This window comes from Rissa tridactyla, chromosome Z (assembly GCF_028500815.1).
Source record: "Rissa tridactyla isolate bRisTri1 chromosome Z, bRisTri1.patW.cur.20221130, whole genome shotgun sequence".
In the NCBI taxonomy this organism is placed as follows: domain Eukaryota; kingdom Metazoa; phylum Chordata; class Aves; order Charadriiformes; family Laridae; genus Rissa; species Rissa tridactyla.
In genome coordinates this window covers 24,191,121-24,217,951 of record NC_071497.1, presented here as the reverse complement: position 1 = coordinate 24,217,951, position 26,831 = coordinate 24,191,121, and the positions used below count along the sequence as shown (strand labels likewise).

Sequence of the window (26,831 nt, the reverse complement as noted above, 5' to 3'; positions counted from 1 at the left end):
GACGAGAGACCCAGTGGTGGCCGTTGTGTGCATGTTGCCAGGCCCGTCCGTGGGCAGAGGCAGTGCCAGGGTCTTGAGGCCCAAGCTGGGCTAAGCGGGCACAGCTGAGGCATCCGGGCATGCCCCTGCTCCCCACACCGCTGGACGAGAGTCTCATCCCCCGCTGCGTCTATTCCCGGTGGGGCTGCCAGCCTGCCCCCTCTCCTGCTGCCCCCCCACTCACAAAATGTGGGGAGAAAACTCCATCAACAGCTGTCCTCCAAAGTCAAGTTCTCTTCCTGCGTGTTTTCAACACGGTATTTCAGAGCTCTGCATCTTAAAATGAAAGTGTCTATTGCAAATTGGAGTGTAATCCTCATGTTTTGTCTCTGCAAAGGTTGCATCTCTTGAGCTCTAGCGCAAGCAGTCACAACTTCTTCCAGGTTTCCTGTTTCCCCTTAATTGCGTGCTATATTCTCTCCGTGTTTCTTTTTTTGCTCCTGGTCTTTCCTGTCTCCCAACTAGTGTGTGAGTTACCCATGTTTTCATGACTGTAGCAGCACAGACCATGTAAGTTCCTGTATTTCTGTCTTTTACTTCACCCGAACTCAAGTGAATCTTAGAAAAGAGGGATGTGAGGGACCACAAGAAGGGGGCTCATGCCTTACCACATAGTTTATGGCCTCCTTAGAATGAGCCTGCAGCATGAGTAAAAAGGGAGGGGGGAATGCCAGTCTCGTGTGGATGGTTTTGGAAACGTGTGGGGCCACGCTGTGTTTGCCAGGGAAGATTTTAAGAAGCCATAAAAAGGCAGAAAATCCTGATTCTAGTCTATCATTACTTCATGATAGGATCAGCTGGCTTTGAGTTACAGGTAATACAAATAATAACAGATATTTGCCAACCTGTTCTGAAAGATCTCAGAAGATGAACATCCCACAGCCTCTCCCTCGGCACATTCCTACCCTTCCACCTCTGAAAGTCTTTTCCAAATGTCTAGGTATTACCTCAACCTCTTTTACGACACTGAAGACTACCCCACTGCTCTGCCCCCCACAAAGGGCAGTTTGTTAGCTTCACTTCGGCCTAAACCAACCCATTTCTTTCGGTCAGCCCCATCAGACACGTTCTCTGCTGTCACTCACTGCATTCCCTTGGACTGTGGCCACTGGGCACCCATCATCTCTGAGCAGGGGTGCCCAAGTCGGATGTCTTATTCCAGCTGTAGCCTTGCCAATGCTGAGCAGTGCTAAACTATTACCTCACTTGGCTTGCTGGTTTATACTCCAGGTTATTCCAGTATCATGTTTGCTTTTTTTTTTTTCTTTATTAACAGGAACATGACGCTGTTGAGACAGATCTGGGCTCTTTTCCATGCTATTTAAATTTGCTTTTTTGAGTTTGAACTTCGTATCTGCAATATTGATTATTTTTTTTCTTTTGTAATATGGTAGTACAGCTTTAGTAGTGGAAATTTAATTGGAGTCTATTTAATTGTAGTCTGGCTTTAAAGTAATATTGATTTAAAACTCTTACTATCCTTTTGCATAGGTTTTATATGCATGCAGAGAGAATTTAGCTAACTTCCACTGAATAAACTTATGAATATGAATAACTTTTTTTAACCCACCTCCTGAGGGTGTTGTTGGCAGTGTAAATTTCAAGGTGTAAGGTTAATGTTTTCTTCATCTTGGCAATTAGCAATGCAGGGTTTTTAGTACTGGAATTTAACTGATAACACGTGCTTTTATGCCCTACTTTTAATTTAAAATGTGATGCTAGGAGGTAGTAATAGCTAGTTCCTAATTAATGATTTTATCTGCATAGCCTAAAATGCTTTGTCAAAAACAGGTATTCATTATTATTATTCTTATTTTGCAGAATTAGTCTTTGGGTTTTTTTCTTGTTTGATTTGCTGAGGCACAAAGATTGGTTCACCAGATCCTCCACAATACATTATTAAAAGGTTTGCAGATAGAACCAACGTTCCCTGGATCAATCTACTTGACCATAATGCTTTAAAAATACTCTCACTAGCCTGTCTATTACACAAATAATTATTTAAAGAGGGGGTTAAAAAGGCAGCTTATCATGCTGCACTGCATCAGCTGCTGACAGACACATATACTGCTTTTTTTTCCCAATTTTTTTAATCAACTCTCCAGCTGCAGGAAGCCGCCCTGCCAACCTGAGGAGCCCCGACCTGCTCCGTTCCCCACACTCGCCCCACCACCACCTCTCCAGCTTTTACACTGCCGATTCTCACATCCAGCTTAAGGTCTCTTTGTGGCACGGGCAAAACTAAAAGCAATGAGAACAGCAGACTTTCTTTCGCCTTTGCTCTCCATGTAGCGACGCTTGGTTGTGCCAGGAGAGATTCCCAGCCTCCTCCCCCGGCTCCCCAGCCCCAAGCCCTGATGTAGGGGTGCAAAGCACACTGCTCACCCCAGCTCCTCACGTGCACGAGGGAGCATGGTTATGTACACCGCACAGCAGCAAACGTGTGATGCGTGCAGCTAATGTCCCGGTCAAGCTGTGTACTTCTCTCAAAACATGTCTCATAATGATGATTCATGGAGCTTTATAGGAAAGACATGTATGAAATGCTTGGGGCATTCCTTAAAATGACCATACCATTGGGTTTGTTGAGTATGGTCACTCTGCAGCTTTTTTCTTTTTTTTTTAAATCTTATGAAGTTCATGCTACATACGTGCCACAGCCACTACTGCTGATGCAAATGTGTATGTCACCTTTGCCTATTTAGGAAGACTCTACTAATGATAATGTATATGAAATCATCTTTGGCAATTTTCAGTTTCTAGAATGTTAGCATATTAAAAGCAGTTTTATACAGTAAGGAATCCTTTGTGTTTATTATTAACAAAAATACCTGTTATTTGTGGTATTCAAGAATGACTTTTCAGTTGTTGTCGTTTGATCAAAGACCCTAATCCACAGATCCTTATTTTTTACTCTTATTTTATACATGCCACAGATCCAGTTTTTACTAAAATGTGGCATGTTGCTGTGAAGATTAAAAGCCAATGCTGAAGGTCAAGCAATCATCATCCCAGGACTGGGATTCAAAGGCCTTTTAATCACCTTTTGTATCTCTTTCAGAAATGGTTCGCTTACTTCCCAAAGCCAGTGGACCACAGGTTAAAAAAATAAGATCAATTAATCATTGCTCTAATTCTATTGACTGTTTCTCATCATTTACATGTATATAGAGATGTCTATATGTATAATGTCCATATGTATATACCTATCCTACAGATAGATAAAACTGCTTTCTAACCAGGGATTTAGCTCTAAGCCCAAACACACTGCTGTCTGTTGTGTTTCCTACGGTGAGATTGGTGGCCATTTGGATCAGGTGCTGTGTGTGCATGGTCAGTTTTCTGTGATGCATCAACCAAACTCAAGCCCCGTGTAAATTCACTCAGAGGGATAGACAGTCAGGGCATTCGTAATTGCACTCATTTGGTCTCATGACTGGAAAAAATCAGGGGCAGACCTACATCTGGTATTAATCGGTAGATCACTGCTTGTGTTTTTTTTTAAACAATGATGCTCTATCTGTTCTCTATGCTAAAATGAAAACAATGTATGTTCTAAAACTTACAAAGGCAGATATTACTTTTTCCCCCAATAAAAGAGTTTTTAAAGAGAGGACTGTATCAATATTCTTTTAAACTATATTACACACGCTAGGAAAACAGCCTTTTAATTCAGTTTATCAGAAGTGGAAAATGAAATATATTGTATTTGCCATGCACAGCCCCAGCCTCCTCCTGGGATTACTAAAAATGGCATCAAGTGTCACGTCTGACCCAGGCACCTAGCAGTCTTGAAAGTGAAGTACACGACTACCATTGTCCGTCAGCTATCATTTCCCAGATCCAGGTCTGGCATTTAGGTTATCTTAATAGCTATTGTTTAGCAGACAACAAAAGGAATCACCTTTTACTTCACCAGATATTCCCAAAAAAAACCCTTCAGAAGTCACGTAAAGAACAGGTGCAAACAAACAGAAAAGGAGCCCTCGCCTTATGGCAATAAGGAAACAGAGACATCACGGCTACCCTTAGAGCTTGCATATTTATTGAACAAATCCTACTAAAATAGCTAAAATACATTGGGTACTTGTAGTGCATTATTAAAGATCACATTGTTACAAAAGCCTGCATTTTCAGCAGTACACAACTGCAACTATACATAAATGCCACAACTGCTGAATATTACTTCTTGCTATATATACAGCACAGTAGACGCATCTAATCTATTCGAAAATAAAATGTACAAGAAAAGGGATACAGAAGGTAGGGAAAGGAAAGAAATCTAGGAAGTGCAGTGCATGCATTGGTATTTAACAGTCAGAAGCTAAAACAGTTCAGAACAAGGCCTGCCCTGTAAAAGGAAGAGCTAAAAGACAGTTATATAAAAAATTAAGGTGGGCTTTCAGACTGTGTCTAACACAACAACACTCCATGAGTAGATGATACTGTTTAGTTTCGTGTTTTGTGTTGTCTTGTATTGATAGGAGTCTGGGAGCAAGAACAAAAATGTAAAGTCCACATGTCGACGGTACCGTGGAAATGTACTCTTCCCCTTTAGGACTTCTCCTCCCAGAAATTTCCTGTGTTTTCCTTATTATATCCCCTATTATATGGATTTGAAGAGGACATTAAAACTTGTCCCATCTTCAAAAAGGCTTTTTTTTAAAAAAAAAAAAAAAAGACAAAACTCAGAAGAAATTTTGAGAGGTTGGCGGAAAATTATTGCTCGTCTTCCTCCGTTAGGTGGATAGGAGTCAGAAAGGAGATTTTACGTAAATTACAGTTTTGTGATTGCTCCCACTATAACTGCATGTTTGTGAGTGGACCCTGATAGGGAATCAGTTCCTCACGTGTACACTATAAGTAGTTACTCACCTACAGCACTGAATAAGAAAGCCACACTGAAGACACAAGTAAACAAGTCAGTCCAGTCTAAAGAACAACATTCAGAAAAACAAAGTACCAACACCTTCTCAGAACATGGAAATAAAAAATAACTCCATCAGAGCTACCTTGCCAAGGAGCATATTTAAAGTCCAAAATAGCACCATTCATCAGTGTCTCAAATCCCGTGGCAGCATCACGATCACTTACCACAAGGAAACCATGAGTTTCATACTACTTCTATACATCAAAAGAGTACATGGATAAAATATAGAGATATACAGACAATCGATGAAAATAAACTACTAGTCTTGTTACATCTAAATGAAAAAAAAGGGGGACTCTCAGCCTCTGCAAGAAGCAGTTTGGGATGGTGGAAATGGAGAGAGCAGTTTACCGGTTGCGTGTGAGCAGTGGAGTTTGAGTAGTGGAAGACATTGCTGTGGTAGAACCAGGCCTGAGGGCCCACCTGTAATGTTTGTAAACATGGATTCACAGTGTGAAATTCTGAGAGCTTTCGCTTGAGTCAGAATGTTAAAAACTATTTTTTATGGTACACGTTTGTCCCCTGTTATTCTCTAAAGCAAGGCTCAGAGTCCCATAGTTTCTTCTTACACTTGATGATTTACACAGAAACAATTCCCAATATATGACACCACGACCTCATCAAACCCATACACCATATGTAATACAAATGGAGAAATTATGATTAAAAACAGTAGAGGTAATTGATTTTGGTGAAATGGTGTCCATAGCCATTTACTGGAACGAGGCATGCCCCTTCCACCTCACTTTTCTTCTTGCGGTTTACTTCCTTCGAGATGGGGAGACTTCCCTGCGGAGAGGAAAAAACAGTATTAGCTGTGCTTCGTCTGTTCATCGGGGTTCTCCCTTTTCCTTTCCTAAGATTTCCATAGTTCCCTAGCTTTAGTTCAGAAGTAAACGTCTACCAAGGATGGCTGAATCAACTACAAACACTAATGCCACAGAGAGAAAAGGATTGTTTAAAAACAAGGCAAGCCTTGCAGCCCCTGAGAAAACGCTTCAGCTGGGGAATCTGGACATTCGTTGCAACTGGGGAGACCCCAATTATCCCAGCAAAGTTACAGGAGAAGAAGCTATGGAGCAACAACCCTTTCTGCAGCTCACCATTGGTTGTACATCCTTACACTATTCCACAAAATTACTTTTCTCACTCCTGACAAACCAAGACATTTCTGTGCCCTTCATAACAGGTGGGACAGCTCGGGTCTAACACTGCACCTGCAGGTGCTGTGTGTGCAGTAGTTCTGGTATATAAACATGGCTGAAAATGAGGAACTACCTGTTTTGCACACGTGAAGCACAGCAGGCAGACACAGTGTCTCAGTGTCATGAATGCAAAATTCATGGCCACGAATCGACAGATGGCACCGAGCTCCCTTGAAAATACAACTCAGTACCAGCTTGGGTAATCAAAAATCTAACGTTAATGGTATTACCTACTGATAAATTAATTTGTTTCCTTGCCTTTTTTAACCCCCAAGCTCTCTTTTATGGCTCCACTTGTCCTTCAACATAAAAATGCGTCTTAGTCATGAAAGGTCATCTTATTATTAAGAGAACCTTTTACAGCTTAGACCTCTCAACTTTTAAACACCTTACAGCTTAAGCAGCTAGCACACACTAACAAGTGACTTTCCTACAGTACTTCATTGAACAAAGCACTCTAAAGACACTGTAGTGTGTTACTTGTCTCTGGACAAGCCAGGAGATGGTGTGCTGTATTAGCCAGCTGCCTCAGGTAGGTTTTCGTTAGCCATACTTAACCATTCACTGGCTAAATTCTATGCCTATTCAGCAAAGGATTTAAATATATGTTTCAGTTTAAGCCTCAGAAGGAAGCCCAAAGGCTAAGCACGTGCTTAAAGTACTTTGCTGATGCTATGCCACTGTGGGATCCTAAACAAAAAGAATTTGTTTAGCTAGTAATATATTGTAAAGTTACGGAAAGTATCTGTGCGTTTTGTGTGTAGGAGATCAGAACTCAGAAGGTGTTTTACTGCTTTTATTGCTTGGGACATGTTTGTTGTACAAGCAGATTGCCTTTAGTTTGTTTAAGAAATTGAAGTTATCTTCTCCAAGTTCAATTTTTCTAATGTGAGAGTTGTGAATTTCTGAATTAAGAATTAAACACACAGTGGTCTCACATCTACTGAGAAAGTGCAATTTTCAGCAATTTTCCTTTCCTGGCTCTGCAAAGCTGTAATTTTCACTGGAATGTCCCTATTTGCTACATTTACTTGTGCTGGGAATTAAGTCAGCCCATGGCTCTCCCACTGTCTTTATCACAGTTTACAGGATAAATTCTGCTTTCAGGTAGATGAACTCCCCCCGGGGTTCTGCATTGCATGCAGCCAGGAGCATTTTTCAGGCTGAAAACAGAGTAAAGTCCCTCTCCATTCTGGGCATCAGAAATGGAGAAACTGAGTAGACTTCCAGTACACATGCAGAAGGGCTCTGCAAGCCAGGGGAAGAAATAGGAGCAGAAACATACCTTGCCTTCCCTACAGCCAAACTGGGGATTTTGCAAGAGACAATTTCAGAATGAAAAAATAACGTTTAAATTTTAGTGACTGCACAAACATGTTTCCTCACAGGACTCTAGAAAATTCCATCCTCGTGATAATATTTTTGCTTTTCTGTTGACTAAATTTGCTACTTGTGTATCATTACAGGATATGAGAAGAAAACTAGAAACTTACACATGCAAACAGGCACACCACACAGACCAAAGGTCTGGGCAAATTTCCAAAAGCATTGTGTTGGGCAGTTCCTTTTCAGCTGTGAAAACAATCTCAGTCCTGAAATCCTGCCATACAATCATAAGATAAAAAGTCCCATATGACCCTTCTAGGTCTAGAAATAAATTGTCTTTAAGAAATGTATCCTTTTATATTTGTTTGTTGCAGGAAAAAAGAAAAAGCACTTCTATCTGAAGTAAGAGTTTCAAAAAATATATTATTTTTACTTTATTCTTTCAGTAGTTCAAACTGTTTAGTACTGAGCATATAAAACTGTTGAGCTGAAGGACTGAGCACTTTCTGCAGTCATCTTCAGCAATTTACCCTGATTAATTTTATAAGATGGATGAAAAAAATTAGATTCCAAAGACACACTGTTTCTGTTAAGGCTGATACTCTGCTGGAAGCTAGATTGTGTGCAGCTAATATTCAAGTTCCTTTTGAAGATCAATTGTGAAATAAAATTTGGAGCTAGTTCTAAAAACTGGTCTTTGTAAGCACATGCCAAGTGTCTTTTGAAGAATTACATAAAGGCTAGAAAAAATGTATCATATTTAAAAAGCAGGAACCCAATCACTTTAAAGGAAAAAAGTATAATATTTTTGCCCAGTTGAGAAACAATTACCCCTTTTGATAATCTTTTTTAAGCTACATACAGCATAAAAGCACGGCTATTCATAAATCCAAGATAATGCAGCATTGTTACTAACTATGCTGCACATAGTTCACAGCTTCATTCCTGTATTTCAGGAGCGACTTTGTATAATGATGAATGACAACTTACTAAAAGCTGCAAACTTAAAATTTTGAATAAAAATCATCTAGTTAACATACAGCTGATGTGTAAAATTGGCAAATTCATTTAATATAAGTATGACCATATATAGCATATTCGCCGTAAACTGGCATTGCTATCAGCCTACTCTGCTGAACTTTTGAAATACTTCAAATGTTAAGAATGGCAGTACTGCCATATATGTTAATTTAAAGATTGGCATGCTGGCACATGAGTCTGGAAATAGCAGACTGCAAATAGCCCAGCTATAAATTTTAGAAGTTCCTTTATAAAGAAAAAGTGGCGAAACTATAGACATAGTGTTATCCAGATGGAATAGCAGAGTTTTGCTAACAAGGAGCTGGGGTGTAGATAACAATTGAAATTTAATCAAAACAATTATCCATGTGCTCTCTCCTTTACTTACCTGCCTATATACATTTTTTTTCTGCCAGATTTTGAGTCAGTAATGAAAGGGAATAGGAAAATAAAACATGTACATTCTGTGGTTCTGAGTAACTGTTTTATTTACCTACTCAAATTTCATATCCAGTTTCACATTTACCAAACCAGCAATGTTAACAGAGCAAAATCTTATGAATCTTGTCTGACAAGCCACATCTTCTGCATTTATGGTGGGGTACTTCTTGTCAAACTCAGATGAAAACTACCGTGCTTTGTATGGTTGTTACTCAAGCCAGGTAAAGCACAAGCAGAAAACTTAACAGAAAAAGAGAAACCGTACCACCTCCTTCCTCCTCCTGCATTATCATGGACTTTCTTATCTGCATTGCTAAGAGAGAATTGCCAAAATCAAGTATTCAAAACTCAGATGTCAAGCTTGTAAAATCATGAGACAGGCTTAAGAAATATGAGCTCTTGAAAATTAGTATGTTTTCTTTCTGGTATGTAGCCAGCAAGAGTCCATGTTTTCTGCAAGCCTGAAGGCTAAAAACATCTTTTTAAAATGAAAGCTGAAATTCCCAGTTAACTGCCTGGCTCAAGGAGCCAAGGCTTTAAGAAAAACAGAATACCATGAGACTCGTGATGAAATCATGAGAGCTGGCTACTCTCTTGAAGCAGTCATAAAATAAAATCCATTCAACTTTCAGTGGTTAGGGTGGTTTTTTTTCAAAAAAACCTTCATGTTAGTAAACTAATAGATGAAAGAAATTACACAAATGACTTTACCTTTGGAAATCCCCCATCCCCTTGGCTGGTTGGAAAGATTTTCTGGCTTACCCAAATCGTTAACCTTGGTTGATAAACCTGTAGTGACATAAATATATACAATTTCTTACTAACAAAGACAGATTCATTGAATGCAATCAAATGGTGTTCATGTGACAGACCGCGTTACTAAAAATGAGTCTAATGTCAGCTTGGCCCAGAGATCTAGCTGCATTTTATGCTCCATACATATTTTTGAGTACCCATGACAACAAGATCTGTCCATAGAGTATTTCAACTACACTTTTTATGGCAATCTGCATTCAACAGGCTTTTTTAAAAAATCATAGGATTTTCTTTAAATCTCTTTAAGAAATTCTCTATAAGAGGATGTCCATACTAATGAAATTACTGGCGATATTGTGAGACCACATGCCCATTCTCTTCTGCCAGAAGTGACTGGCAAAAGACTATTTGTTGAAGATTATTTACTTTTGCTGATAACTGCAGGAGACAAGTGCAACACACCTTTGATAATCCTTTTACAATGAACTGTTAACTAGAACTTATTATTTTCTAAGATCATTGACACAGCTATAATTCTGTATTACCATCCTATATTTTAGACATTGAAGGAATTCCAACACATTATAAAAGACATAGGATAAAATAGCTGGCAGCAGGATTTAATGTTTAAGGTACTGGACTATGACTGCTATTGGAAAATTTTACTATGGAAAATGGGTAAGATCCAAAGATGGCCATTGACTACAGTGGGAAGCTAGAGTGAATAACCTTAATTACAGAGAATCTGAGCTGGAAACCTCCTGTGCTTCAGTTTCTCAACTTCAGGGTTTAGATCAGAGCATTTCTTCATCTTGCTCTCATTAAACACTGAAGTGGTCAGCTACAAATTGCATACGATGCCAAAGATGTTAAATGTATTCTCCTGCTTGGTCTGCCTCCTGGGCCTTTGGATTTTTGTGATTGAGCTCTTCTTTCCGCACAATAACTGAATGTCAAACTGTCAATGTTTTGCGCTGAACATTATAAATCACACCATTCAAGCTTGTTTTCACTTTGGGAATCAAAACTTGCCTTGTTACTTAAATTTCTATTGGACTGGCTTTACTTAGCTGCTTAATATTGTATTTATATTCAAACCTGAGGAATGTGTTCACTTCTGTGCAGTTGCATGTTGACTATTAGATGTCACAACTGGACCAGACGTAGCTTGGAGAAACTTTCAGAAGATTACTTGAATCATTTTTCCAAGAGAAAATCCTGAACTCTACTATAAAGTACGAAACAGAGGAGGGAAATTTAAAACACAGAGCCTAAGGCAGTGCCTGCCTTACACTCTCCCATGATTTTCCAGAGTGCTTTCTACCGATTAAAGCATCGGATTTTATTTTGTATTTTAGATTACCATATGATCCCAGACAACCCAGCTAAGCTCTCTGGGTATGGCTGGCATAGAATAACTAACACACAAGACAGGGCACTCTGTTAATTCATCAGTTACTGTTCACATGGAATATTTGAGACACTTGAATGAAAGACACCAAGTAATCCATGAGCTCTCCTGTTGCTATTTATAATCACTGACTACCCATCCTGAGAATATTTGCCTTGATTTTATTGGGTAGTCATGTTCTTTGTATGAAAACTCGTAGTGGGAAACAGTGATAACTGTTCAGCTCTACCACAGGAAAGTATACAAAAATGTGTATTTTCCAATAGGAGGAAGGAATAAGCATCAGAATACAATATTACTCATTATAATGAATATGAGCTTCTGTATTTTCCATGGAGTCTGAGATGTAGTCAGGCTAGCCTATAGGCCTTGTCATCCCTATTAATAATTTAATAGGAATAAAATAAGCACCTGCAGTTGTATGACAAAGAACGGATCCTCAAATTCATAAGAACATAGAGGGACTGCAGTCTGAGGGTGGATTTTGGGAATGGAGCAGAAGGAAAAAGGTATAAATCATAAAGTATACTCACAACTATGCTCCAGGGTTAAAAAAAAAACCCCAAACCAAAACACAGCCAAACCCACCACCACGAAAAAACCCTACACAACCTCCCCAGCTATCTTTCACAGTAATTTTCTGTGGAGAAAAAAAATCAGTAATGTTCCGTTTTCTTAGTATCTCTTCAAAAACAACTACCGTGGCCAATATTGGTAGATAATAATCATGTGGACCTACTCCACATGCAGTAACTATTCTGCTATAATTGTACCAAAGCCCTGAATGGGCAGCCAAAGGATTTTAAGTATCTGCCTTGTGAGCAACGCTGAAAAGCCTGGGAATCATGGTTTGGATCCTGGCTAAGTCAAGGAAGATTCTGGAATGGAAAAAACATGCTGGTGTAGAAAAATCCACTCAGGACTTACTACAATCTGACAGGAGGAAAAAAAAAGAAAAAAAAAAAGGACCTCTTGCTGTGCTACATGCTTGTAAAATGCAGAAACTACTTAGATGTTCAAATATACTGAAAACTAGGGTATTAGAAAAACACAGCAAAAACTTTTAGTCAATTACAGCAGCTCAAAACAACTGATATTTATGTTGCAAGATGAGCTATATGGAGAGAAAAAGTGCAAAGCAATGCACGATTACAGAGTAGGATGTAAGGCTTACAACATTACAGCTGTTAGTATGAAGCAAACACTTCTAAATAAATGCTTCCATTGATACACACCATATTTTCATTTCTTCGTACTTCCTGTGTGACTTATGTGAGCACAGGCTTGGTTTACCAATCCTACCGAAGTATCAGGATTCAGAACAGAATTAATGAACTTTAGGATGGACTAAAAACCAAAGTTACTGCGAATCTATACAATGCATAAAAGTTGTATGCTAACTCAAATTGATAGCCTCAGTATCTGATAATCATGAGGAAAAAAATCAAGCCAGTAAACTTCATCCATAAATTATCAGAGTGGATCACCTCTAAACATCTGACTAACAGAATTACTACCCTTGGAAGCTTGCCTTCCTGGCAGAACATGTGATACACAAAACCATTCACTCCCACTTTGAGAAGTCAGGGGGAAAGAAACCCACTGATCTGGGAAGTGCTGTCTGAGACACTGTTTTACAACAACAAGCAATTCTGCCGAAACATCGAGGCCAACTTGAAACAGGGAATTATAATCTATGAAGAATATGTTTTCAATTCTTTAGCCTTTACTCTCTTGAAAATATACAAATAATAAAAATTAAGATTAAAAATCAGAAAAAGTAAATGTGGAGGAAAATAAATGCCTGGTGTGTTCATCAGCTTTTACAGGATCCAGACTCCAGAACTACTTACTGGTACTTCTTTTTTTTTTTTCCAAAACCAGAAGGATTTCTAGAATAGACTCTTATTTTCTCCTCTGCCCAACAAACTGAGAAACTTTTTTTTTGCTATTGCAAAGGCTCTGTTTAACCAGCATTTCAAAACTTCAATGCCTATTCTTCCATTTTAAGCCACGTCCTCTTTAAGAGCAATAGTAGGGGAGCACAAATTTTGCCCAGCTTTAAAACAAATACATAAAATAATTTTAACAGAGATGGACTAAATCTACTGCAGCAATCACACAAAAATGCTAAAATTAATTTCTTACTACCCACTCTTCATTCCTACTCACTAAGAGCATCTTTCAAACATTCAGACACATCCATCAGGAACAAAAAAAACACCCAGATTTAAGGCATACTAAACTTAGTAAAATAAGCACACTCCTCTTAAGGTTTTCATAGTTAAGAAACAAGAAAAGCCCTGGGACTTACTTTTCCTATCTGGTTGTTTTGATTTGGTTTGGGTTGGGGTTTTTTTGTTTGGTTGGTTGGTTGGTTTGTTTGGGTTTGTTTTGTTTTGTTTTGTTTTATGAGGACCACAACTGAATTCTTGTTTATCAAGTCTCATTCAAGACTTACAGGAGTTGAATTACACTGCAGTCTGGATTTCCAAACTACAAGCTTAATGAAGAAGATTAACTGCTATGAGTACATTGGAAACCACCTTTTGAGAAGTTTCAGGTAACTTCTTTATCATAGAAACCAATTCTGTAGGGAGAAAAAATGAAGGAAAAAAAAAAAAAGGAAATTACAAGTACTCTAGAAATTCCCAATTCCAAATAAAAGGTGAACATCTCTAGTAATTCTGCACTAGCCTACCTAGGAGAGGAAAAAACAAAAAGAAAAGAAAGAGGAAAAGCTTTACTGTATGGATTAGCAGTCTAATCGCAGACACAGATGGCCGTGTACTGAGGAACAGGGGAGTAAAACAGTAAAGGTGTGTGTTGAAGAGGAGGAAAGAAAGGGGCATGCTCTTCCCCTCCGCAGCACTACAGCTGCGCTCGTGCAGGTGTGGGCAGTGAGGGCCCTGTGTGTCTGTAGTGCCTAATCCGGAACAGAGTGCGGCCACCCTCTTGCCGTGCTCTCCTGGGGATGGGCCACGCAGCCAGAAAGGAATGCTGCTCCTCACTTCTGTACCTATATCTCTTTATCCCTATATTTCAGGCATTTTTCACCACCATTGCTCTGTGTTGCAATGACACAATCAATGGTATTAAGGCTCCTAGAGGAAAAGTTGTAGATTGCTTCTTTTGCAGCTAGTCTCAGCATCACTGAATGTGTCTTTCAGATTTTCTTTCCAAATTGAGTCCTGATACACTTTCCTTTGAAAAATATTATAACATAGTTGCCTGCTAACTTGAAACAGTTATAACTTTGCAGGGTTTTTTTAAAGTTTCTTAGTTACCAGCTGGTTTGAGCTGTAGTGTGTTTTCCCAGCACATTCTACCATGCCTTCTCAATCCGCCAAATGCCTCCCACTGCAGTAAAAAGTTCTCTCCATAACCAGCAGCCCACCGTTACAATCCAGATGCATAAACAGCAAATCTTACTGCACCACTGCTTGAACACCAAATAAATCATTGTTAAAAGAACTAATTCATTTTAAACAAAACTGGAAGGAAATCTTGTGCTAGGATCAATGCATTTGCTTCAGTGCAAGTGGTAAACTAATGCTCCCATCTGCAGCAGTTTATTTTTAACACTGTGAGGGGAACATTATGAAAGCATATAATATTAATGTCCACCGTGTTCCAAACCTAGCGCACAGGATTTGATAGAGGCACTGTCAGCTGAATGGTTGGTGCTTCTCAAGAGTTTAGTTGGGTGGCAGTCTGCTATCAATCAGCTTTGTCTTCTGAACCTTGTGGAGCAGGCAATGACAGAGCTACATCAAGAGAGCTCATCACTACTCCTTATTTCAAAGAGTCAGTGAAGTTTTGATGAACCTTTGTTATATTTAAGAAGTTGTACTCACGATCAAATGGGACGCTGCTGTCGTGACAGGCTGACTCTGAAACAGGCTCAGTGAGGAAGCTTTCCCTATTGAAACACCAGAAACCACAACTTGCCCAAATTAATTATCTTAGCTTAATTATTTAAAGATACTGTGAACATGTGGTTTAGCAGGTGTGAGGCCTGCCAATTTTGTAAACTTGATCGCTTTTTTTTGTGTGTGGCTCCACATTACAAGTCTGAGCCTCTGTTTAAGATGCAGTGACAGTTACGCCCAATAACCTGCCTGCACATTTTCGGTACACTGACAGGGCAGCAGGTTTTTTTATCAGTCCTGCTTTCCACATCAGTGCCATGAACATCCAAAAATCAGCAGGGAGATAAAAAAAATCATTTACAATCATTTCACCTGGTTATTTCCACACAGCAGATAAAGACAGATAAATGGTTTGAGAGAACTGATGAAGAATTACATGATCATTACTTCTGCTGGCCCAACTTTGTGGTGAGCCTCTACCTGCCATTACAGTAAGAACTGATACGTGGTAGCAGAACAGTAAATCAGCAGAACATAGAAGGACAACTGCACACCTGAACTTGCCTTTGACTTCTGTGCGTCAGCATCCTTTGCTGGTTCTGCCTTTTCTTGGGGAAGATATTACTGCTGCTTTTTATTCCTCCCCATCTGATGACTCAAACTCACAGCCACATAGAGATGAAAAAGCCTAAATGAGACAAGTATGCTTTTCCTTGCATCCCCCTCTCCATGCTGAACATGAATTAGCAAGTTTATTCATTAGGGTTTTTCTGCAGTCCTTGTTCATCACTTCTTCAATTTCTGTCAGTTTCACAGAATAGCATGTCATCTGCTCCTTGCCTACACAACATAAGGAAGTGACCTTGGAAGAGTTTTTTCTGGATTTTAAGTACAAAACTTCTCATATAAAGCCATCTTCATTCACTGTTCCTTTCATTGTTCTTACAGCTTCTATTCTCCAGGGTACGCTGAAGTGTCTGCTCCTATGTAGTCTCCTACCTTAGCTCATCTGCATTGCCTTCTTCAAAGAATTCACTCCTGTCCTCATCCATACCATATACCTTGCATCTTTTATATGTGTACTTGCAGAATCCCATGACATATATAAGAAAATTATCTGAGTGACTGCGCAAAATTTTCTAAACCATGCTTTTAAGACTAATGGGCTCTACTGCTGCAGAGACCTTCACTGCAGGAAAGGATGCTGGTAGACGGTAAGCACTTGGAGCGGGCATGTTTTTCCAAGAGGTCTCTTACGTGACTACTGGCCTCCAAAACTGACTGAGTATGGTGTTGAGGAGTGGGAAAACACAACCTAATCTAGCTTGAGTGTATAGTCAGCATACTCCTGCCAAATTCTTTAGCTGGTAACAACCCTCAACAGAAACTTTGTCTTCTGGCACACATGACTGAAGGAGGTTAGTTATAGAAAACATTAGAAAACATATAGAAAAGATTCCTGGAGAGGAATCCTCCCCACGCCACCTGAGTGTAATGCAATTTTTAGGCAGAGAGATTAATTTGCACTTTCCTGCACTAGTCAGGATGAATCTAGTTTGTGTGTTACAAGTGCTCTCATGCTGCTTTTTTACTTCATTAATATGCAAAAAAACATTGCAAAGCTTTGTTAATATTTACCACGCATATGAAGAGTAAAAGAAACCAAGTGCTACATTGTGAATACTGTCATAAACGTTCATCCAATTTCTGACTGAATTAATGAATTTAACAAAGATACTCATTACAAGAGTATCACACTCCTTGAAAGGAAAAGAAATGCAATTATTCCAGAACAACAATAAGAAACCAATGTATATTATACAGAAAGTTCCATTAACCAATGCAATGACTGCAAACTACTTTATTCCACCAGTAAATTTCTGTGCATGGACTCTGAAACTGTAAAACATTTCAGAAACTGAAATAACCAAATAAGCCCTCCAGAAAACCAAACTCAAAACCCAGTGCAACCCAGCACCTTTTCCACTTCATTTTATTTGACCAGTGGTCAAAGCTAGCACTAGTGGTAGCTTTTGTTATTTCACTTAACATGCACACAGAGAAAAACAACAGTAACAAGCCCGATAATTGAAATGGTATTTGAGTTTTCTGTCAATGACATATGAGTTTGTAATTTGCTCTTCAAATGCAATAAGGTAATGAAAATTTTCATTAGTAACCATTTGTATCTACACCTAAAGGTAACATCAGAACAAGAGTAGAGGCAAGTTTCTTGTTACAAAATCAGATGAACATGCAGCATGAAAGCAAAATTCAGGACCAAAGGCTGCACAGTGAAGTTCTTCAGGTGGTTTCATACCTAACACTGACAAATTACTGGAGCAACAGAGGAGAAAGAAAAGCAGCATGGTCACAGGATTACCAAAAGTCCATTTAGCCCAGTCCTCTCGCTCCATTGAGTTTTGATCTTAAGGGAAAGACCAGCAAGAACAGTGGCCAGTAGGGGAATCCTGAAGAAAGAATAAGAACAGAGACAGCCCAGAATAATGCTCTCCTGTGTGCTCTCTGAGTTCCCACCTTCCAGTTTTGGGGTATACAAAATGTATACACCAAGCTGAAACGCAAGACATGTTTCATTTTTTTAATTCCCTATAAATTTTCTAAATTAATGGTCTGAATACTGTAACTTACAGAAGACTTCATACACTGCTTTGGATGAAAACTGTTTTGTTTGTTTATTTAAATTTCTCACATACCAGAAAGATGACCAGAAATCCAACAAGCGATGCTGTTCTCCAAGTGGCGGCAAACTCACTGCCTCTGCCGACTGCTTTCCTGCAGAGCCCAGCCACAAAACCCTTTCCCCTCATGAGACATCAACGTCTTGCCCAACCAGCGTATTTCAGGCAAGTATTTAAAGCCCCAGTGGTACTCTTGGAAATGGGAGACAGAGGCACATTGTACAGCCAGCACTTACCTCATTAAAAGAGATGTAATGACCACAGCTGATGGTATTGTAACAGGTGCTGTAAAGCATTATGGTACATTTACCTGTAGTCACCATGTCACCAGCATCTAGCATCATTTAATGTAGCTTAACTGCTACTCCAAATACAGAAACACAAACTGTATCATATATGTTCTGTAGGCTGAAATTAATAAAATACCCATGAGTTCTGGGACTCCTCTAAAGAGGAGACACACAGGAAAAGAACTGTTCCTGACAAGTATTGTTTCTGGGTTTTGCTCATATTGCCATATATAATTACTTAGCTGAGAAATTTAGGGTAAGGACATTTACCAATATTTCTACAGGATTTTCTTCTGCCAGCAGGAATAGAGTTATTTAAACTCATACTCTTTCACAATGGAGATTTATCACAGATACAGTCATGTTAAATCAAAGAAGGAAGATTTGCTCCTCTCTAACTTAATCACTTTAAGAAGCATTATGATGCCAATGTGTGCCTTCTAAATGCCGTAAGAATTCAGGAGTTCTTTCTGATAATGTACATACTAAGGAAGGCTTATAGCACCTTCAGTGAAAACACACAAATTTCTTGTAACTTTTTCAACTTATATTCCCACACAGGTATGCTACCCTAGTAGAGAGACGATAAGGTTAGTGTTAACAAAATTAATCCAGAAACATTTCTTCCTGCAGGATGAGAAAGTGCTACCTGCTCTGAGGGTGTTTTTCTGAAAAAAAATATGCAGTATTTACGAAGGAAACATCACGAATCCTCCCAGGAACTTCTACATAGGGATTCATTCACTAGTGCTACCACGAATTTGACAGACCAGCAGTCTAATTTGAAAGTCATATAACACTCAAACAATGATTCATAGTATCATTCTACATTAAACATTTGAAAAGAACATCTTTGCACCTTTCCAGATTGCACCCTCAACCAATATGGTCTAATGAGGTGAATAAATATTTGAAATAAAAACAAAATACAAATATTTAAAAATATTTTTATTAAAGTATCCTGTCCTAGTCAAAGATACTAACTGAATTATGTTTTATTAAGTTGTTCTAGGGCTATTAAACGTAGTTCCTCTCCCTCTTTTTAGCCATACACACAAGGGTCAGAGCTCAGCAGTGGGGCAGCAGTATTCTGATACAGAAAAAGACAAAAGATTGTTGGTGTGGGATTTAGACACCAAGACTTAAAAATCAATGTCATGACTGCAGAATTTCAAGCCATACATTAACTCTTATTTCTGATTTTCCAAGATTTCAGCCTTTGCGAAAAAAGTTGAGTAAAGCTTTGTCCTGGACAAAGCATTACATAAACCTCCAATTCCATGTGTCAACACAGTTCTGTTCAGATAAAGTATGCCAGTGCATAGTTAAAAAATCTTAGCACCCAGAGCATGCATGTTTGTGACTGGGTAGAAACACATATATAGAGAGCTTTTGTCTTTTAATGTGTATATGAACTATATCACAGAAATATCCACAGTATCTACAGCTTTTGACAAAAACCTACTTTTTTTTAACCTCCACTTCAAATTTTTCTAGTCATAATCAAGTAAAGGTGTTATTTGCTGCACAGCTGAACAGCTGACTTGGCAGAAATATTGCAAAAAGTGAGTTTGTATTTCTGATGATCATTTTGTAAGTTGGAGTCTTTAATTCTCCCTAACTTTTCAGGAATCAAGTAGTGTTGAGCAAACTGCACCCAATGTGTTCTTTGTGCACAATACATAAACATAATAAAAAAGCACAACATATGCATTCGAATGTCCCTCTTAAATACTTCTCTTGACCAAATTCTGCCCATGGCTACACATGAACAGAAGAGGATCTGATCTAGACCTATAGCTCCTATGCAGTTTTGAACTACCATAAAGAAGTTCCAGTTCCAGATTGGGTAATAATCAATAAAGAATTATGAGTTTTCTCATGCCAGACCAGGAGCTGCATTTGTCCACAGTGTATCTAGTGTTAGGCTGGACATAATGTCTTATCCTAGCGTCTTGTTCTTCTTATTCTTCAGAGCATATAAAAGGTTCAAAATGATGTTTGCCTCTGCCAGACCAATCCCAGGCTCTGTTCTCCACAGATAATCCCGAAGTTACGAACAGTTGTTCCAACTACAGTGAAATATTTTATAGACACAGAAAATTACAGAATGTGTAAAGATATCTGCATATAACTCACTGGATGAAGGTTTGTAATGCCTAAACTTGGATGAAATCTTAAATATAAGCGTTTTAAATATCTTTACCGAACTTAAGTGATCTTACAGATTTCTCTATGAACTGCAGAAAAAGAAATGGGATGGTGATTTTTTTTTTCTCTTCAACTAAATGCAGGTTATCGTTTCTTTCTCTCAGACTTGACGAAAAGCTTCTCCCCAACTCTTTTGTCTCTGAAAGGTCATCATCCCATTTTTCTCTTTTTTCCCCTCAAGTAACTACAAAATGCAGAGAATGCAAATGACAGAATAACCTCAAAACTGATCCAGTTCAGGCAAGGGTATGCTACAGCAAGTGTTGAGCCCAAATGACCTCCTTCCAGGGCCTTTTCGCTTTGGGATGACATAGATATACTGTACACACCTAGCCTAGACATTTCACACCACTAGTGCTTAAGAAGACCTCTAATTGTGGTAAATTCATGAGCTGCTCTAGAATATCTTTTGTTTATTTTCAGGTAGGTCAAAATTAAATGATTAAGGCCATATCTGTTTACTGATATACACTGTTATTAGTGTTATTAAATTCCTTAGCACCTGCACTGCAAACTCTCACAGATGAACTTGAAGTCCAAAAATGAACTGCAATGTGAGCAGGAGAAAAGGACAAACCTGAGTGCTTCAGAAGAAAACAAACAGACCATTTTGTCAAGTGTCTAAAATGCCTGTTTGGTTTTCTTTCTTTAAAAACAAACATTTACCATTAAAAAAATCCTTTCCTGATTTTGTTAAAAGTCTTCTTTCAGGTCACAGAAAACTGGAATTAAGACTTCCTTACTCTCACTCTTTTGACAAGATCCTTTCAATGACTGGATTACATAGGCCGAATAAACTTTAAAAGCAATTCTTTTTTTTTTCCTTTTTAGTTAGAGACCTTTTTTTTCCTTAATTAGCACTAAAATCTAAATGTGTATTTTATGACACACAGCACCTTCCTTGAAGGTGGTATACAGAAATTTTAGCATTTCAAATAAAAAGAGCAATTAAAATCAGGATTTTATGCATTGCACAAAAATATAGAAGATTCTTTCTTCTTTTAGGCAGTCACTTAAGGAAATATACACAAGTAAGGACAGATCCTCAAATGGCAGGTGCTCTTGAGTAAGATGGCTGAAAATGTCCATGAGTTAAAATTATAAGAATAGAAAGTACTCTTCTGCCTTTCTGTTTCTCTTTACATTATTGATGAGGATATTATTATAAGGTCCAAGAAAGACTAATTAACAAGGTACGAGGAAATCCTAATTCTAAGTCTAGAAAAAGGAGAAGCAGCATTGAAAACTAACCTGCTAAGTTATTTGCTTTTACTTGGAAGCAGTTTAAGAATAAAAACATTAAGAACTAAGAAGGTAAGACAGTGAAGTTAAACCAAGAATTCATTTGTTCTCACTCAACAAGTTTATTCTAGTCACTCTTAATTTTGCTGTAAGCTTAACTAAATAAATAATGAACTTTCCTAGCAAAGGAATAAGGCAGCCATTTTCCCCCTTTTTTAAGATTCAGTTCAGCCTGGTAAAATGTAACAGCTAAATTTTTACTGACCAGTGAGAGCAGAGTAGAGCCTTTGCATATGCTGTTGTATTACAAAAAAAAGTAAGCACTTTTACAATTGGGTATTTCAATGTGGAAATTGTTGACATGTAAAGAACAATTTTTCCTGAAAATTAGAATGACTAAGGAGACACTTGCAATAAATACAAGAAATATGCCAAAAACCAGTGCATCCACTACTGCAAGGAAAGTATGTCAGTTGTCTGACTAAAAATTATATTTGCTGTTACTGTGCCAAAACTGAAAAAAAGGGGAAAAAATGGTGATGGTAGAGGAAGAGATTCTGCCAAGTATCACATCTTAAGCAAACTTGCAAACTGGGGCAAAATCTATTCTTTCTTACATTGACATTCTGATCAACAGTCACAAAAAACCACACAATTGGGCCTTTTTCATAACAAATAAAAAACTTTTCAAAAACAGCCAAATTAAATTTTTATTTATGCTACACTGCAAAACAAACAATAGGACTAAACAGGTGGGGAACTACATTTTATTTTCTGCATTTGGATAGTTTTAAATTGTATTTTATGTTCTGGTCCAGAGACAGGCTTTACAAAACTGATTTCATTGACTACTACAGGAACCTTGCTAGATTTATAGAACCATCTGCTGGTAAAAATCAGTGACTATTTTATGCCTAAGTAAACTTAAAATAATCTTTTGTTCCATAGATAGGCATATATTGCACATAACAGCCTGCATACCATCTAAAAATGTGGGCTGATTGTCACCTTGGTGTTGGTAGGAAAACAGTTGCCTTATCCAATATTCCACAGTTGTGTGAACAAAATGTATTTTATCATGATTTCTATTCACAGTATAAGTGAATCATTTCCCTTTTAATTCCCCACCCCCAACTATTCATTTATACACAGATAAGCAAAGCACTTTGATGAAAGTAGGTTCCAGAATAGACTAAAATTCCAGAATTTGCAAGTTTATTTTTGCAGATAGGAATGATATAAAACAAGGAGCCAAAAAGAAAAAAACCCTTATAAGATTACATATTTGCTTATTTTAAACATCCTTTGATCATCCCTCCCTCCCAAATCAAAACAACCCCAAAGATCCAGACAAGGATAATACAATTAATGCAATTAATTTAACCCAGTCTTAGTAAGAATACGTCCCTGAGAAGCTCACACTTTGGAAAATATTCTGTGCTACTGTACACCCTATGCAATGCTACTTCAGACAAGCTATTGTCCCATACAAATAAACAGATTTTTCACCATGGTATTATCATGTAGTACCCAAAATACATGCATTCAGACATGCTTCAGTGATAGCTGCATCTTCAATCAAGAATGCTATATGACTACACAGCATCTAAACTAATTATAGCTACTTTATGTACTTTTTCTGTAAAAAACAATTTTATTTCTCCTGCTGATTCTGAGACCATCCTTCTCAGAGATTACCGTATTTAGAGAGTATTTGAACGTATAATGTTTCGTCCTTCAGATTACATATTTGTCAGCACTAGTATCTCAGAGTATAACAAATGGGCTTTAATCAGTAAGAACATAAACACAATTAGCACTGAAGGAAACAGGTCATTGTTGAATATTGTTCAATAAATACATTCCAAATAAGTGCCTGTAACTTCAGTTAGGCTGAGGCCTAGCCATTTTTTCTAGAACAGATTTGTATCACAAAGGAAGGCTAACCTTCTGAAAAAAATTACCAAATAATAAGAAAATTTAGTTTGCATCTTATGTACTTCCCTGGCAGATTAACATTAAATCTGCTTCACATAGTAAGTGCAATGACCTATTTCTTCTTTTTGGGCTGAAATTATTGGATGTTGTTTTGTCTACATGTATTCCTACATGTGTTATGATGTGTATTTTTCATAATAACCTGAACAATTCTCGTTTCAATTAAATAAGCCTTACTGCACAAAGAGGGATTTCAGATTTTTATTCAAAGAATGCAACACACGAGGTATTCAGAGTACATCTGTCATTGTATGGCAAGTCCCCACAGCCTCAAAAAGTATGTCTTATAAAGGTCATAACTATAAATGGGTATTGGGGATGGGGAAAGAAGGTTTGTATTTATACAAGAAATTATTGATTCTTTGCTAAAGCAACTAATTCTTACCATTTTTAGATTCTGTTAAGTCTTGGGATTGCAGTTTCTCTCAAGTAGCACAAGGAGAACAATCTGAAAACAATTTCAAAAAATAAAAAATGAAAAAAAAAGTAATTCCAACTGTCACAATATTTAAAGGTATTTTTTGCCAGCATAACAGTGGGTGAGCCAACTATAAGCTTCAGTGGTTAAGATTAAACTCATGCAAATTATTCTAACCACATGTGCACTTATATATCATGCATCTCTGCACTTCAGTGGTCCGTAGGCTTAAATATAGGACAAAGGAATCCCTGGTACCTGGATTTGCAGAACCCTATGCTATTCTTAGAGCTTGGTGCATCTCTGAAGAGCACAATAGTTAATGGTGAGCACACCAAAAAAATCAGTCAAGAGGACACAAAACCGTCATCCTATGCTTACTGTAAAGGTGGACCATTGTTCCCAGGCATGCTACAAAGTGTGTTTTTTTGCAATCAAGAGACAAGTATAACAGTGTCAGGCTTTCACTATGTAATGGCCCAGAGAATAGGTATTTTTGGAAATGGCACTGCATTACATAACCTCCAGTTTTCTCTCTCTCTCTGTTCCACACACCCCCCTATTTTAAATAGGGAGAGGAAAAAAAAAAAGAGTAGGTCCTACCTCATTTAAATGGTACCTTAAATTACCACTCTCTTAACTGACTGAATTTGTAGCATGCCTCTTTTATCAGTTTTCATACACTGATAAAAATTAAAGTTCTCTTCTATTGATTTCTTACCTATAGTGTGCATGTATGAAATGCAATTAGGTATGAGTCATATGTTTACACAGAAACACAAACATACATATTGGATTTAAAACTGCAAACTCATATATCTATAAATGTACACAGAAACGTTTGAAAGAAAGCACATCACTAAATGTTCACCAAAATATGGTTGGTTTTGTGGGTTTTTTTCTGAAAAGAACCACCCAAAATTTAACTGCTGCACATGCAAAAATGCAGAAGGCTGTTGCAAGAATGACTGCTTTCTAAAAATAAACCCCAGCAGCCTGAGAGGAATCCAGTGTCAGGGCGGAGAAGAGGGAGATTCGTTTTACAAGAGAGAAGAAAAGAGATGAAAAACCAATCCTAGAGCCCTGCATGCATGCTAAAAAAGCTAAGTGCATTAGGTTCAGAAATGCATTTTGGTGTTTGTGGAGTGCAAAAGCGAGAAAAAGGAAACAGTTTTAGAAAAACACTTCTCATCTCCCCTTGCATGTGTGCAGAAAAATCCCCAGCCTAGAAATGCAGCCTTAAAGCATAAAGACAAAGAGTTAAATACATATACTGCACGTTTTCTCATCTTCTTTAAGAAAGGCTGTTTGGAAATGTGCACCGAGAGGGGGAAAGGCAGCTGCAGCAAAGTCCAGCTAAGGACAAAAGGAAATGAAAAGAAACAAAGAGAGAGAGAGAGAGAGGGAGAGAGAGAGAGAGAGAAAGAGAGAGGATTAATTAAAAAAAAAAATAAAATTCTGTGGATTGGAATTGCATATACTTACAGACAAAAGCCCCCGCTCCCTGCTCACTTTCTGTCCTTTCTACATGATCTGAAACACAAATGTGGATTAAAAAAGGGCAGCATGCTACAGAAGGGAATTTATAGTTGGGGGAGTGGAGAGAGGGTAGGGGGTGTGGGGAAGAATGACTGCACCTCTTCCAAAGTGCAGCCTTGGAGAAAAAAGAAAAAGGGGTGGGGGTGGCTGGGGGAAAGTCTCTCTCTCGCTCCCTCTCTCTCAGGCTGGATTTTGGTTGCCAGCGCTGGTTATATTGAACAATGAGCTAATTCTGATGGCAGCTGGCTGGCTGCCAGCTCTCCCCCACACCCCCCCCCCTCCTCCATCACCTCCCCCCCGTCCCCTCCTTACACATACACACTCCCCCCGCCTGCCCGCCCGCTCCAGCCCGCCTTCCCCCCCCCCCGCCCGCTGCTGCAGCGCCAGACTGCTTAGTCTGCAATAATCCGCAGCCCCACGTTCCCCCCCTCTCCGGGGCTGTCTGGGAGCCAGGGCACCGACCGCCCCGCCGCCGGCCGGCCGCGCTCCGCCGGGCCGCGCCGGGGCCCATGGCGGCGCCCCCTGAGGCGCTGAGGGAAGGGGGGGGGGGTGGGAGCCGTTAAGCCGTTAACCGTTAGCCGTTGGCGCGCGGCCGTTGGTGTCCCCGCACCCCCCTGGCAGCGGCGCGGCGCGGGGCCGGGCGGCGGCCAGGCGCGGAGCGGGGCCAAGGCGCTGCACAGCGGCGGCGGGCGGCCAGCGGGGCGGGGGGGGAAGGCAGCAGCCACATACTGTAGTAATAACCCTGCAGCGGCAGCAAAGGGCATCTGAGGAGAAGGGGAGGGAGACGGGAGGCAGCCGCTCGCCGCCTCGCCTCGCCTGCGCCTGTCTGGGAGGGGGAAGAAAATGGTGGGCGGGGAGGAGGGGGCGCCGCGGCGTGACACAGGCGGGCGGGGACCGGACCCCGGCAGCCGGGCCAGGCGTGGGGGGGTCCGCCCGGGGCTCTCCGCTTCTCCCCCCCGGCTGCCTGCGGGGAGGTCGGCCGTCCGCCGCGCCAGCCGGGGAGGCGCGATGCTGCTGGGGCTGAGGAGCGCGGAGAAAGGCGGGAGAGAGCGCGGGGCGGCCCTGGGAGGGCGTGAGGGGAGAGCGGGCGCTGGCCGCGGCCCCGCAGGTGCAGCCGGGACCCGCGGCAGGCCCGGCTCAGGCACCGCCGGGGGTGGAGGGGGGCGTGAGGCCGTGACACTGCGTGGAGGGACCAGGGGCTCGTCCCGCAGTGCGGGCACACGCCAGCGCTGCAAGGGTAGCCTGCCTGCCCCACGTGTACCTGCGGGACGGGGAGAGGCGCAGCCCAGCGGCATGGCGCGGGCGATGTATGCCGGGTCTGTCAGGGAGGGGTCCCAGGAGGTCTGCAGGAGCCGTGTCAGTTCATACGTTATCGGAAGCCGCCCCGGTTGTGGGCGCAGGGGCATAGGAGGAGGGATGGGAACAGCCAAG

General features: G+C 39.8%; 1 protein-coding gene across 2 annotated transcripts; it reads right to left on the bottom strand.

Moving 5' to 3' along the window:
* Positions 1 to 4,062: 4,062 nt before the first annotated feature.
* NREP (neuronal regeneration related protein) lies at positions 4,063 to 25,631 on the bottom strand. Of its 2 annotated transcripts, XM_054186630.1 has the most exons (5): positions 25,499 to 25,631; positions 25,347 to 25,394; positions 23,829 to 23,891; positions 9,673 to 9,750; positions 4,063 to 5,758 (listed from the first exon to the last, which is right to left on the bottom strand). In XM_054186630.1, the coding sequence occupies exons 3-5, from the start codon at positions 23,829 to 23,831 to the stop codon at positions 5,633 to 5,635; spliced, it is 207 nt and encodes a 68-aa protein (XP_054042605.1). In that variant the 5' UTR covers positions 23,832 to 23,891; positions 25,347 to 25,394; positions 25,499 to 25,631; the 3' UTR covers positions 4,063 to 5,632. The 2 variants fall into 2 exon arrangements, with proteins under 2 accessions (XP_054042605.1, XP_054042606.1); XM_054186631.1 differs by lacking the exon at positions 25,499 to 25,631 and having other exon boundaries at positions 25,347 to 25,487.
* Positions 25,632 to 26,831: the final 1,200 nt, after the last annotated feature.